The sequence below is a fragment of the Centroberyx gerrardi genome, chromosome 14 (assembly GCF_048128805.1).
Source record: "Centroberyx gerrardi isolate f3 chromosome 14, fCenGer3.hap1.cur.20231027, whole genome shotgun sequence".
NCBI classification, from domain to species: Eukaryota; Metazoa; Chordata; class Actinopteri; order Beryciformes; family Berycidae; genus Centroberyx; species Centroberyx gerrardi.
In genome coordinates, this window is record NC_136010.1 from 30,065,220 (window position 1) to 30,078,851 (window position 13,632).

General features: G+C 38.4%; 1 protein-coding gene across 3 annotated transcripts in view; it reads right to left on the minus strand.

The window, feature by feature from the left end:
* Positions 1 to 2,737: 2,737 nt before the first annotated feature.
* rtel1 (regulator of telomere elongation helicase 1) overlaps positions 2,738 to 13,632 on the minus strand; it is a 42,694-nt gene continuing 31,799 nt past the window's right edge. Inside the window, exons 26-33 of one of the 3 annotated variants that reach the window (XM_078288235.1) lie at positions 8,798 to 8,854; positions 8,060 to 8,273; positions 5,702 to 5,839; positions 4,854 to 4,985; positions 4,035 to 4,241; positions 3,780 to 3,902; positions 3,089 to 3,551; positions 2,738 to 3,047 (exon numbers count right to left, since the gene is read on the minus strand). In XM_078288235.1, the coding sequence (XP_078144361.1) occupies positions 3,481 to 3,551; positions 3,780 to 3,902; positions 4,035 to 4,241; positions 4,854 to 4,985; positions 5,702 to 5,839; positions 8,060 to 8,273; positions 8,798 to 8,854 (942 nt within the window). In that variant the 3' untranslated portion in view covers positions 2,738 to 3,047; positions 3,089 to 3,480. Of the gene's footprint in view, positions 3,048 to 3,088; positions 3,552 to 3,779; positions 3,903 to 4,034; positions 4,242 to 4,853; positions 4,986 to 5,701; positions 5,840 to 8,059; positions 8,286 to 8,797; positions 8,894 to 13,632 lie in introns of all 3 variants that reach the window. The other 2 variants (XM_078288234.1, XM_078288233.1) reach the window with 2 other exon arrangements.

Below are 13,632 nucleotides of genomic sequence, written 5' to 3' on the forward strand. Positions count from 1 at the left end.
CAAATAGAGGGCATCTTGTTGTTTCAAATTGGTCCTCAAGATGGCGCCGCAACAGCTGTGTGACGTCAACAAAATCCCATTTGCTCCCATTTTTCATAAGTTGAAATAAAAGATCTAAGACTTTTTCTATGCACACAAAAGGCTTATTTCTCTCAATTTTTTTTCACAAATTTGTTTAAATCTGTGTTAGTGAGCACTTCTCCTTTGCCAAGATAATCCATCCACCTGACATGTGTGGCATATCAAGATGCTGATTAAACAGCATGATTATTGCACAGGTGTGCCTTGGGCTGGTCACAATAAAAGGCCACTCTAAAATGTGCAGTTTTATCTTGAAAAAAGACATTTATTAGGCACTGAATTATGGATCTCACATGACTAGGGCTACAGATATGCATTTTTTGAAAACCAGTCAGTATCCACCATTTGCAGTGCGACACATCTCCTTCGCATAGAGTTGATCAGGTTGTTGATTGTGGCCTGTGGAGTGTTGGTCCACTCCTCTTCAATGGCTGTGTGAAGTTGTCAGATATTGGCAGGAATTGGAACACGCTGTCGTACACGCCGATCCAGAACATCCCAAACATGCTCAATGGGTGACATGTCTGGTGAGTATGCAGGCCGTGCAAGAACTGGGATGTTTTCAGCTTCCAGGAATTGTGTACAGATCGTTGCAACATGGGGCCGTGCATCATCATGCTGCAACATGAGCTCTGGTGGACATTCCTGCAGTCAGCATGCCAATTGCACACTCCCTTAAAACTTGCGACATCTGTGGCATTGTGTTGTGTGATAAAAACTGCACATTTTAGAGTGGCCTTTTATTGTGACCAGCCCAAGGCACACCTGTCCAATAATCATGCTGTTTAATCAGCATCTTGATATGCCACACCTGTCAGGTGGATGGATTATCTTGGCAAAGGAGAAGTGCTCACTAACACAGATTTAAACAAATTTGTGAACAGAATTTGAGAGAAATAAGCCTTTTGTGTGCATAGAAAAAGTCTTAGATCTTTTATTTCAACTCATGAAAAATGGGAGCAAAAACAAAAGTGTTGCATTTATATTTTTGTTCAGTATATATATATATATATATATATATATATATATACATACATATATATATACATACATACATATATATATATATACATACATACATACATAGATGCTGCTAATGGAATGTTTTGCGTTTCCAAAACTGGTCATGGCTTCTCAGCACCAATCCATATACAAAGGAAAACCTGGGACAAAACCCTTTCTACCAAATGTCAATTGGAGGAATGCCATCAGTACCATTTGCTTGTCAGGCAGATTGGGCTTCCTTTCAGCACCTGTTGACTACTGCAATCAGAAGACTTCTTCAAAAGTCTCTGAAGCTGACTTGATTTGGCCATTTGGAGGCAGTACGACTCGAGTTGTACTCCAGTTTCTTGCCAATCTGTCTGATGTCTTACAGTCTGACTCCCTCCTATCCTATGGTAGGTAAAATCTGAACCAGAATGTGACACTTGTTCGATTAAAACATTTGATGGCATCGGCTTGAGTGTGTGGTTATCTTCCTACTTTGGCTTCAGTATGTTCTTATAGCCAGCACCTCCCTCATTGGTGTGCATTTTTTGTTTTCTTGTTACGTCACAATGGGAGCCATCACATAATCTTATGAAGCACTACACAGTGTATATAGTAATTATTCAAGTGAAAGCAAAAATGCACATCAAGTGGTAAAAGGTAAAAAAAAAATTTGTGCATCTTGACCTGGACCTGATCTACAGAAGAACCAGTGTTTTGAATTAATAGTGGGAAAATGTGCAATAATGTCAGTACTGGAGTGCAACTGCAATGGAGGGAGACAATTCTACATTTTAAAGAACTGCAGTGATTCTGTGGTAGTATTGATCCATAATGTGGCGTCTTATTGATCTAATCATGCTAAATCGCAAGATGCGTACAGGATTTTGAGGCATGTGGTAAGCACCAACATTTTCACAGTGAGGGAGGGATTTATGCATCTCACATTTTTCCCAAGCGATGTTGACCTCTTGATCATAGGCCAACATTGAATGAGTAGGTTTGCAAGTATGATGGGCCTGCATACTAAGCACACTAATCTGACTTTTGATATGAAATTAGGACAATTATTGAGCCTACGCAATATTCTGCCATTACCTCTAATATACTCCAGGTTAATCTGAAATACAGAGATTTGAGACAAAGACTGTTGGGGTTTTCATGTTGTAACTTAGACTGATAGGCTACATGAAAGCCACACATGATAAATTATTCAAATTTTAAACGTGATCATACATATTACCCCCCCCCCCCCAAAAACCTCCAGTTGGACAAAAAGTATACAGACGAGTATGTGAACAATGCTGTTTGCAATGCAACCACTTTGCGTATGCGAAACCAGCTCCTCCTTTTCCAAGCGTAACTGAGTTTTGCTGTGAACCAGGGCTTATTCCTGTTGTATCTCACCCTGGTGCGAGTTGGGATACAGCTGTCCTTTCTACGATATTGGGTCAATTTCTGACCTAAATATGACAATCTCCTACATTTTGATGGGCATGTGTCCAAGAATTAAAGCTACAATCCACGTTTTGGGGTCATGTGCACCCTCTCGCGGCTGTGTGAGAGGAATTACAAAAATATATGCCCCAGAATGTAATGTTTAAACAGGCTTTTTTAAAATTTATGCTTAATACATTTCTTAATACACCGCTGCTCACTGAGCTGGAGGTCAACTCTAGTGTCCCCAAAAGTTTTTACTTTAACAAATTTAAGAACACATTCATGCATGAGGCCCAAGGAATCCAATTCATGTCCAGCATTTTAGCCTTTTGGTTACACAGTTGCCAGTCTCACATTGTTTAGCAATGGGGTTTTTTCCAGCAATATTCAAAATTAGTTTAGAAAATACAGGGTCTGCTGATTTGATGGCAAGTTGTAAAAACAGCAGTTTGTCCAGAAAAAATGAAGAGTGAAGTGGGACTGTAACACTTCTGTGCCTTTTTTATATGACTTTATAACAGTCCCTGTCAAAAAAACTGTGCATAACCTTCGTATTAGCAGGCAACATTATGGACACAATACAACATTGTTTAAATTAGGAAAGAAAAAATGAAGCCATGTGTACATCTCTTCAAATTAAATGAGGAAAAAACATAAAACATTTGCTTCATTATGCATTATGAATTACATTTTTATTGTCATTGATAACATTTTCATATACAGTATGCACAGTATGATTTATTTTCTGTTAAAATACAAGACCTTAAAAGTTTGCCTGATATTCATAATAGGAATCCACTCTGCTTCATTATTCAGTGTGAACTTCGTCATCTTTCAGGCTGCTGTCCTGATCTCAGATTTAAGATGCATTATGTGAAAGGAATTCTTTCTACCCCTAGGATTCCCTTAAGTAGTGCAAAACACAAGTAGTTCACAACATCTATATACAATGTTACTTTAACACGGATCTTATTTCCGTTGGCTGCCTGAGAAAAAAGTGGAAATCTTGCTTTGTGTCTTCAGAGAAGCTGATGTTGAAGCTGCAAAATGCACAAAAGAATTGTCATGTCTCATGGATGTTTACATGTTATTTCCATGTAAAATAGACATTTCCATTAGCATGTGCAGATACTATAAGATCATATGAAAAGTTATTTACAACATGCAGAAAGCTGTTATCTAGTTTCCAATCCTTGTTTAACCCTGTACACCCTAGGCATTGGAAAGAAATGGTTGTTCACACTATTCTAAATGTACTCTAAATTCACCTTGTCTTGGCTGGTCTGCATTCACAGCAAGAGCGTCGGCAGTGGGAACTGATCCACCTGTCAAAGCATCCAACATGTCTTTGTACTGCTTCTTATGGTGAGGGCGAATGAACATGCCAAATCCTGGAGAGGAAAGGATGAAAGAAGAAGCATGAAAACGGATGACAATAAAATCTCATTCAAACCTATAAACATTACATAGAGGCGTTTTTCATTACAAAAAATATGCTCGATGATAAAAAAAAAGGAACTTACTGACTAAAAGACGGATGTCCTCATCTTTCTCTGTTAGCAAGCTCACCACTGTGGCAACCAGGTTTTCATAATTCTCTGTCTTCTTGTAGTTCTGAATAGCTAGGAAGAGTTGGCTGGATTTCTCCGCTCCGATGGCTTTTTTCACATCAGTTACAAAGGTTGCATGGATTTCATTCTTTGGAGCAGGCTGAACTGTTCCTATGGAACCTGGTTCACACCAAAAATAAATGCTGGAATTTACTGAAAATTCATTCATGTTGCATGAGCATTCATTCAAGTGACTGTGATGCACTTAAAGGCAGCGGTCTCTATTTCTATTTGCCCAAAATAGAAACAGCGTTGAACATGCCACCACATGTACGCTTACTGGTATTGTTCATTTATTGACACTGCACACCAGTGGAGTATAAATAAATAAAGATTGAAGACACAACCTAGCAGTGACCAAACCTCAGAACAACAACAATGGCTGTGTGAAAGAGCAACAAAGGCGGCAGAGAGAATATGAGAATTTAGAAGCTGTTTGATGGGTGACCACAAGATGTTAGCATAGAGATGTAAACAAAGGCGATGGAAATGGAGACGCTTTTCCAGTTCCCATGTCACAGTTGGGGGGCTGGTGTGTGAAGAATTCAACTAGTTCAGCCAGGAAGCCAGTTCACACCGGAGCAAATGTGATGCTTTGGTTTTTCCGTAAAAAAGGTGGCGTTTTGTCCATATGAACCTACCGAAATTTTTTCTGCATCAAGTATACTGTGGCATTAAGCCTCAGCCAAATGTATTCAACATCAAGGGTAAAAAAAGAATGTAGTCTCCTACCAGCCTGAGGCTCCCTTAAGCCACGGTGGTTTAGGTGATGTCCTCCCTTGTTGAGTTGCAGGGTATTCAGCTGACTGCATGAAGAGCTGCCATCTGAAAAGTCTATAGCCACACCAGGTTTTCTGTCTGTAGCTTTAGGAAAATAAACAGATGGAGTCCTATGGCTTAATTGAATTAGTGAAATTAAACTATTTCTCATTTTACTGGGGACCCTGGAACTTCTTCGAGGTTCCTGGACCCCACTTTGAGAACGTAATACTGGAAAATTTCAATGCTTTACAAAGATCAATGATGTCCGCTCGGACACATTTTTAACAAGAGTAAAGCCTATAGACCCTTTTCCCACTTCCGGGTTCTATGCAACAGAAGTCGTCACAGTTGGGAAACACCGCAGCAGTAGCAGCATTTATCAATAAGAATAATAGACACACCATCACACAAACATGTTATTAAAGTTAAATGACATAATGCTAACATATGACTGAAAGAGAATGAAGAATACTTTACTAGCTACGTTACCTTCGACCTGCGTATCCTGGTAACGTTATTAACAAACGTTGGGTAACTAGACAAGAGATCGTTTACCTAGGTATGGATGTAATTCTCAAAAAAGAGCTTGTAGCTTTGTCAAGCTTCGTGTGATCGAAAACTAGTCCACCAAAAGAACAATGTCTTTAGTTGAAAGATCTGGTAGATATCGCAGTAAAGACGAAAACACTCGGTGTGTCTATTATTCTCATTGATAAACGCCGCTGTGGTGTTTACCAACTGTGACGACTTCCGTTGCGTAGAACCTGGAAGTGTGAAAAGGGTCTATTGACAAATGTGAAAGTGGAAGTTTTGCATACCGCTCTGCAGCATCAGTGCTTCCTTCTCCTCCTTGGAGAGCGAGTGATCAAGTTTATATCCACAGCCTTGGCCAGTCAGCTCCTGGCATTTCTCATCAAATGTCTTTTTGTGATGTGGTCGTATGAACTGGTAGAAGCCTGTAACATACTGGCTGCATTAGGCGAGAGATCAACTGGCGACAAACTGCAAATAGAACATTTAGAAGTAAAAGAAATATTGTCCAGATGCTGAGCTAAGGAAAGGTTAAATAAGAAAAAATAAAGCTTGCACGCTATAATATTTTACCGTGCTGTTTTAAGAGCACTCAATAAGGCCCTTTGTACCCTCCCAAGCATCTCGTCAGGCATAAAATAGCAACACATTATCCCACTTCTATTTCAATTCAATGTGAGCCACTCAAGTCACTACTGAAATAAAGGAGCTTTAAGTAATCTATGACTTTTATCAGCCTCTATCAGTGACCAAGGAACAGGTATCTGGCACAGCTTACAGTGGCCTGTACATGACAAATACTGTATATTATAATTAATATAATAATAATAATTAGACCTGGTTCCCTCGCTTTGGTTAGTTCATGCTCTCACTTTCATTATTTTATGCGCACAACTTTGTGTGAACAAGTTGACATGTATAACAATGAAATATACATGTTTTTAAAGCTTGTGCTTGATTTAGCTTATTAGCAGGTTTCACACCGATTTCACCCACTCACCTTGATGAGCTGAATTTACTTGATTGCACAAATTTATTCAGTTTAAAGTTGGTATGTGTAACATTTTGACATAGGGCTGCACGATTCTGGATAAAATGAGAATCTCAATTTTCTTGCTTAGAATTGAGATCACGATTCTCTCTCACGATTCTGAAGCAAAACTATTTTTTATATAAATTTTGAATGCACTCTTTTGCCTGATATAGACAAAAACAACCAAAAATATGATTATGACTGTAATGGGACTATCACATCAACTTTGCGGGTCAAATGGGCTACACACAGTACACACACACAATGTAATTATAGACTAAATTCCAATGAAATTTAAATTGAATTAAGATGGTGGAAGGAGTGACAGGCCGATGAAAAAATCACTTCCAACATGTTTATTCTCTTCAGTAAAGAAAAAGACCCCAGGGAGGGGGAGGGGGGACAGGAAGCAACTGGGTTTATGGGAAATGTGGTCTTAATTTTGAGAAACACTAACAATACCACTGGTGTGTGAGATAGAGGCTACCAGTCGTCTCAACCATGGTTTCATTTGTTTACTGCAATTATTCGAATTAATTGTAATCAATATGTAATCAACTTTTGAAGGGTGTATATCTATCTGTATATATTATTGTCTCTGTTATGGAGAGAGGGGGAGTAGCCTAGAGGATAGAAAAGGTTGCCTGTCAAAAAGGGAAAAATCTGGGTGGGGAAATTTTGATAAACACTAGCATGGCAGGTACAGCAAGGTATCACAATTAATTTCATAACGATGAGGCATAATGATGGGCTCTACCCATCATTTTGTCATTTCATTTTGACCTCAAACACAGTAGCCTTACGAAACCAGAGAAAATATAAAAGTTTTACACATATTTTCTTTCTCTTTGTTTGACTGATACCAAGGGAACGTTCCCATGCAATTTTTTGATCTTTCAAAAATGTTCCCATGCTTTAGGGCCCATAACATAAGACGCACGCGCACAGCCCTCTAAACCATTTCTCTTTTGAGTTTTTTCTCACCTGAAGATTGTCTGCCAATGAGGTCCTGTCACAGCTCTTTGAAAGACGTGACGAGGTGAAGAGGTGACTAATTTACTTTTTATTGGTGTTTTTTCATTATTGACTAACTGCTATGTGTTGATTGCTGATGTTCTGAAGTGTAAACTTGGGTAACAATTTCAATTACAATAATGTTTTCTAGGTTTAAATTTCTGGGGTCAATTTGACCCCAAATATAAAGGCGTTTGTTAATTTTAACATAATAGGAGGGTTAACGTATGAATATATTATATATGCATGCTGTCTGTGCAACCAGAGTGCATATTTTATTTATTGTGACATGAATACATGATGTGAATAACATATCATGCCCATGAGTCAGTACCATAAAATAAATTTTTTCCCCCTACAGGACAGCCATTCCGGGGCTCCATGACATACTGATTAAAGTTACTAAAATTTAAACAACACTTGTGGTGGATCAGCCAATATATGACAGTAAGCAGCCTGCTGTCTATCACAATGGACAGCACACTGATAGAAAAAACAGCCAACACAAAAAATGTATGTGCATATGAGTTACACTGTAGTCACACATATGTGCTGGACACACAAGGCACACAAGAAAAGCAGATAGCAGATCACTTACCACGGAGAAGGCTGTGAGTATTGGCATCTGCAGTTAAGAGGTCAGCTGCCTCAGTCAACAGGACATCAAGGTTGTCCGTCTTCTTGTATGTTTGCAGAGCTTGCACGATTCGTTCAAAGTTGACCTGGCTCAATGACTTCTTCATCTCTGCCAGGAACTTCTTCGCTTTGGCTGCTTTACCTTCCTCGGCCACATCCTCTGAAACGGTGACTTTCTTCAAGAGGGACTGAGAAAAATAAACCGTTCAGGTGTAATGCACAGTAGAAGTGGGTCTTACCTATAAAAAATAGCAATTCAGTCATATTTAACGTGAGTTGTCAAGGAATGCTGGACTTAATTCAGTCTCCAAGGAATTTGAACATGAAAGGGAAACCATCATAATAATTTTAAGAACCACTGCTGTTATATAACAGTTTTCACTAAAGTACAAAGTGCTGTCAAATAAAAGGAAAAAAAAAGAAAAGAAAAAACATACATACAGTATGATCAAACAATCAACTATAAAAAACGGAAGACTGCTGGCTCTATTAATGCCCATAGCTCATTAAGGTCAACTCAGCAAAATTCAGAAACAGTATTGGACTCCCAACAACCAAATTAACAAAACAAGTTTTCAATTAAATGCAAGTTTGCAATGCAGAAACATAGGCATCAGTACCAAAATATAAAACTCCAAAAACAAAACAAACAAATAAATGAATAAATAAATGAAATAGACTTCTTTAACATAAAACATACCCGTTCTTGGACCAATTTGATTTTACGTTTTCCTCCTCGTAATTCCTCATCTACCCGCTTGTCATATTGAAGAGAGAGTGTGGATAAACGGTTTGCCTACAGGAGGAGGAAGCACAATCATACAAACGTATATTATACTCATTATACACATTACATACATGTAATAAAAAAAAAAAACATACTTTACCATTCATGTGCTGTGGTCTAAAAAATTCTGTAATTTATGATATGGATTCATCTAGAGGTAGCTTTGAAGAAAGTCATCAGGGAAATAAAGCTAAATTGCTAACAGTACAGTATTTTTTTTACTGACAAACATCACCAGAGTGACTAAGAATTCTACATTATTTGTTTAGTGTCGCATTATCTTAAAAAAGCTCTTTCAGAGTGATTCACCAGATGACATTCTCCTGACCTTAGCTTAACTTGTTGGCAACAACAACAAATAGGATGTAAATGGCTACATTTACATATACACCAAAAATCCAATTATAATGCAATTAAGGCAGTAATGCGAGTAAGGTGGAGCCCATGTAAACACCATACTCTGATTATGTTAATGCGATTATGGTCATTGCCGCAGTAAGATATGTGGAGTACTGCGATTTTTATCACATTATGAAGGCATGTATACAGCTTAATCGCATTTCTTCCACTCTGACCAAGTTGCGCAAATGGGAGCACAGCACAGTTGTCACTTGTTGTGGTAGAATTTGCTGATGGCGGGACAACAGAAGTATAAAGTGGCAGACAGGATTTAGAAACTACCCACAATTCTGCAAATAATCGAATAACCACAAGTAGCATGTAAACGGGATTCAAAGGAATTGACGAGTCATGTAAACATCTTAATCGCAGTAATGCCTTACTCTAACTAGAATGGTGCATTTTCTGGAGAAAATGCGTGTGATTGCTGAGAGTGCAAACTGTTGCTTGTGACAGCCCATAATAACAAATACCTAGCATATGTGATGTGTGTAGGCACGTGTGTGTGGGCGTGTCCGTGTGGGTATGTGCATGTGTGTGTTTGTGTATGTGTGCCCGTGTGTGTATGTGTGCATGTATCCATGCGTGTGTCCATGTGTGTGCGTGACTGTAATTGTGTGTATGTTTTTGAACATGACTGACTGTGAATCATCTGTTCAAATTGAAGCAGCTGAAGCAAAGTATAATGTGTGTATGTTAAAAATGTGGGAAATGTGGCAGTTTAAAACACTTCTGTGAAGGAGCTGTCATGAGTGTCGAAGTGATAAGTAATAATGTTAGAAATGTACTAAAATTTTATAATAGTAACAAGTAGGGGTGTAACGGTACACGTATTCGTACCGGACCGTTTCGGTACAGGACTTTCGGTACGGTGCAGATGTGTACCGAATGCAATCTTAGTAGGCTTGTTTTGCGTGCGGAACATACTTCAAATCAGAGTTCCCACACGAACATATTAAGTGGCGGACCGGACGTTTGTTTAGTCTCCGCCTCGCACTTTGAGCGCACTACACAGACAGCACGCTTAGCTTAGCCTAGCCTAGCCTCTGGCTAGCGAACGTCATGGCCAATGCAAACGATAAGCCAGAGCTTGAAGACCCTCCCTTACCGTTAAGGTCTCCTTTGTTCAGTAGTGATCGGGTATGTTTCTGGCAACACGTCAAAACTTGATAACTCATTTGAAACGGCACCACGCGAATGTGAATATCACTGCTGCAAGGAAAAAAACGAGCGTAGTGCAAACGCTGCTCCCTTCGTCATTTAAACAGCCTTTCGCTGGTAATTCAGATCGGGCCAAAGCAATAACAAATGCTGCACTTTAGTCAATGTGGAAAAGTTCATTTCCTAAAAAAAGAAAAGATTATTATAGTTATTTATATTTTTTATTATATTTTATATATTTCTTATTATATTTCATATTTTGTTTAATTTATTTGAGAATATTTTATTTATTGGAGAACTTATTAGTAGTAGTTTGCAGCAGTATTCTATTTTTTATTCCATTTTATTTTTATATATTTTATTTTTTATTATGTTTCATTTAAAATTTTATAAAAATTTTTTATAAACTGTTGATGTTTACAAAAGTTAATAATAAACGACAAGCAATTTTATGTTTTGCATTTTTTCCCCTTACTGTACCGAAAATGAACCGAACCGTGACTTCAAAACCGAGGTACGTACCGAACCGTGATTTTTGTGTACCGTTACACCCCTAGTAACAAGTACAAAAGTAAGAAAGGGTTAGGCTTATGTGTAAAAGCTGGAAGGCATGAGGAGTATGAATAGTATGAAGAGTAGGAGTATGAATAGTATGAAGAGTAGGAATATGAATAGTATGAAGATATGAATAGTATGAAGAGTAGGGGTATGAAGAGTCTGAAGAGTAGGAGTATGAAAAGTATGAAGAGTAGGAGTATGAAGAGTCTGAAGAGTAGGAGTATGAAGAGTAAGAGTATGAAGAGTAGGAGTATGAAGAGTCTGAAAGAGTATGAAGAGTAAGACTTTGACAAGTATGAAAAGTAGGAGTGTAAATAGTATGAAGAGTAGGAGTATGAAGAGTATGAAGAATAGGAGTATGAAGAGTATGAAGAGTAGGAGCATGAAGAGTATGAAGAATAGGAGTATGAAGAGTATGAGGAGTAGGAGTGTGAATAGTATGAAGAGTAGGAGTATGAAGAGTAGGTATACTGTATATTCAGTACAAAATACAGAAAGTAAGAAAGTGATAACTAATACTGTTAGAAATGTAGTAAAATGTAATAATACTAAGAGGAAAACGGTATGAAAATATGTGAAAAAAGCACAAGAGCTGCATGTGTAAGAGAGCAGCAGTGCAGCTGACTCAGCAATCACACAATTATTGGCCCCAATCACATTGTTAAAGCTCTTTCACAACGAGTGCGAATTTCGGTGTGGATTATTCGCACGGAGATTTACAAAAAATGATTTTGTGGGTTATAATGGAAGCTTGCACACCAGGGTGGAACTTTCGTGCGGCAAGAAAAAAAAATCGGAACCACTTTGTCTCCTGCGGCATTCTGTCTGCGAAAATATACACTTGACCAATTAAATCTTTTGCTTTCTATGATGTCACATTTTCAAACATTGTCCCAGGCTGAAATAAATATGTGTGGCTTTCGATCGCTAAAAGGCTTGGGTACGGGAATGATGGTTAGGCCGTGCGCCTTTACGCACAGGTGAGGCAGAGGCACACTCTGATCCACGTTCACTCATACAGTGGACTAGGAAGGCTAATATAGATATATAGGCACAAATTAAATTATCGCCTGCCAAACTGAGAGTATGGTAGCGCTTCACAGACAACATATGTAACCTATGATCTATTTTCTCCACAGCTGTAGCCAGAACAGCAACTGGTTTCACCTCAAACACACTGCAAGTCGTTGCTCAGGGTCGATTGGCCCCGCGTCGTGTTAAATCCACTCTGCATAGGCTTTTTAACCATTGTAATATCAGTATTTTGGTGTATTTTTTTTCTGTTAACACTAGAAAGGCCATGGGGTGGCGTTGAGATTTTCAATTTCAATTTCTGAAACACTGGAAATACTATGGTCTCGCTTTAAAGGCCTTTTCAGAATTCTAAAAAACGAGTATTGTACCAAAATAAATTTTTTCAATTTTCTCCCTGCAACATACCCACAAATTACACCAGTATGACGGGCTTCAGGGTGTTGGTAGACAGATGTGAAGTCTCTCCCTCTCCTTCTCCTCCTTTCTTCCACTGACCAACTCAGCGCCATCAAGACTCCATGTAAAGTAATTTCACACATATGATTGCATACCTTTAGAACAACAGTGTGATGAGACACAGAGCTCCTGGACATGAAACGTGAGATATTCTGTCTGTGGATAAACAGAATGATTAATTGCGCAATATTGTGCTTCTGTATTTCAACGGGACATCCCCAAATGGGGATGGACAGAGCTCATTATATATCTACAAATATTTCACATTTAGCAAATGTTATCCATACTGGTTATTTCCTATGATTTAACACTATATAACACTGTAAGGTAGGCTGTAGGAAACGTGAGCTGAGCGCTGCGTCATGGCGCATTCCACGGATTCCATGCAGTAAATTCACGATGATTGAAAGAGCCTGTCATGTTTTTTTTAAATACCTTATAGTTCGTTATTGTTTTATCATTTAATTGCTCAGTTCTTTGTGCCGTTTTGTTGCTCAAGCACGTTTGGCAATGTGCCTGTAATATTTAATATATTGAAGTAATGGCTACGCCTCCGTTTCCCCGTATATATTGTATTTTAGAAATTCATACACAGATGCTGATTTTGTTGCAATGTTTTTTTTCCAAAGATGAAGTTTTGAGGTAGGGCTGTGGTGTTTTTCCCCTATAGGCAACATTAGGTTACTGATGCGGTCTGTTGGTCTTTGCTTGGCCGCAGAAGCCTGTAGTCCAGACAAAAGCGTGTGATCTGTCTCTCCATGGTCTCCTTCTTTCTTTTCTATATTCGTTTGGTTTCAATTATAAATATTCATCATGGACTAATGAATAGTCCTGAACACCCCGATGATATTATACCATTTTAAACTTTTATTTAGGCTACAAGAGCCATAACTATAAAAAAAATACATACTGATTCCATAAGTATAATAAATAATCACTTATAGGCTTTATGTGTGAGCACTGTTGTTGCTGAATCATGGAGAAAGTTTGATTATTGAATGACCTTTGTGTTACAGCCTACATATTTCATTATGATAGTTACAGGCTCCTGGACGAGCCTATAAACTCTCTGTGTTCCGTCCGCCTTTCCAAAATAGGATGGGCCCAACACTTTCTCCTCTTTTTACTGTTTAAAAGAA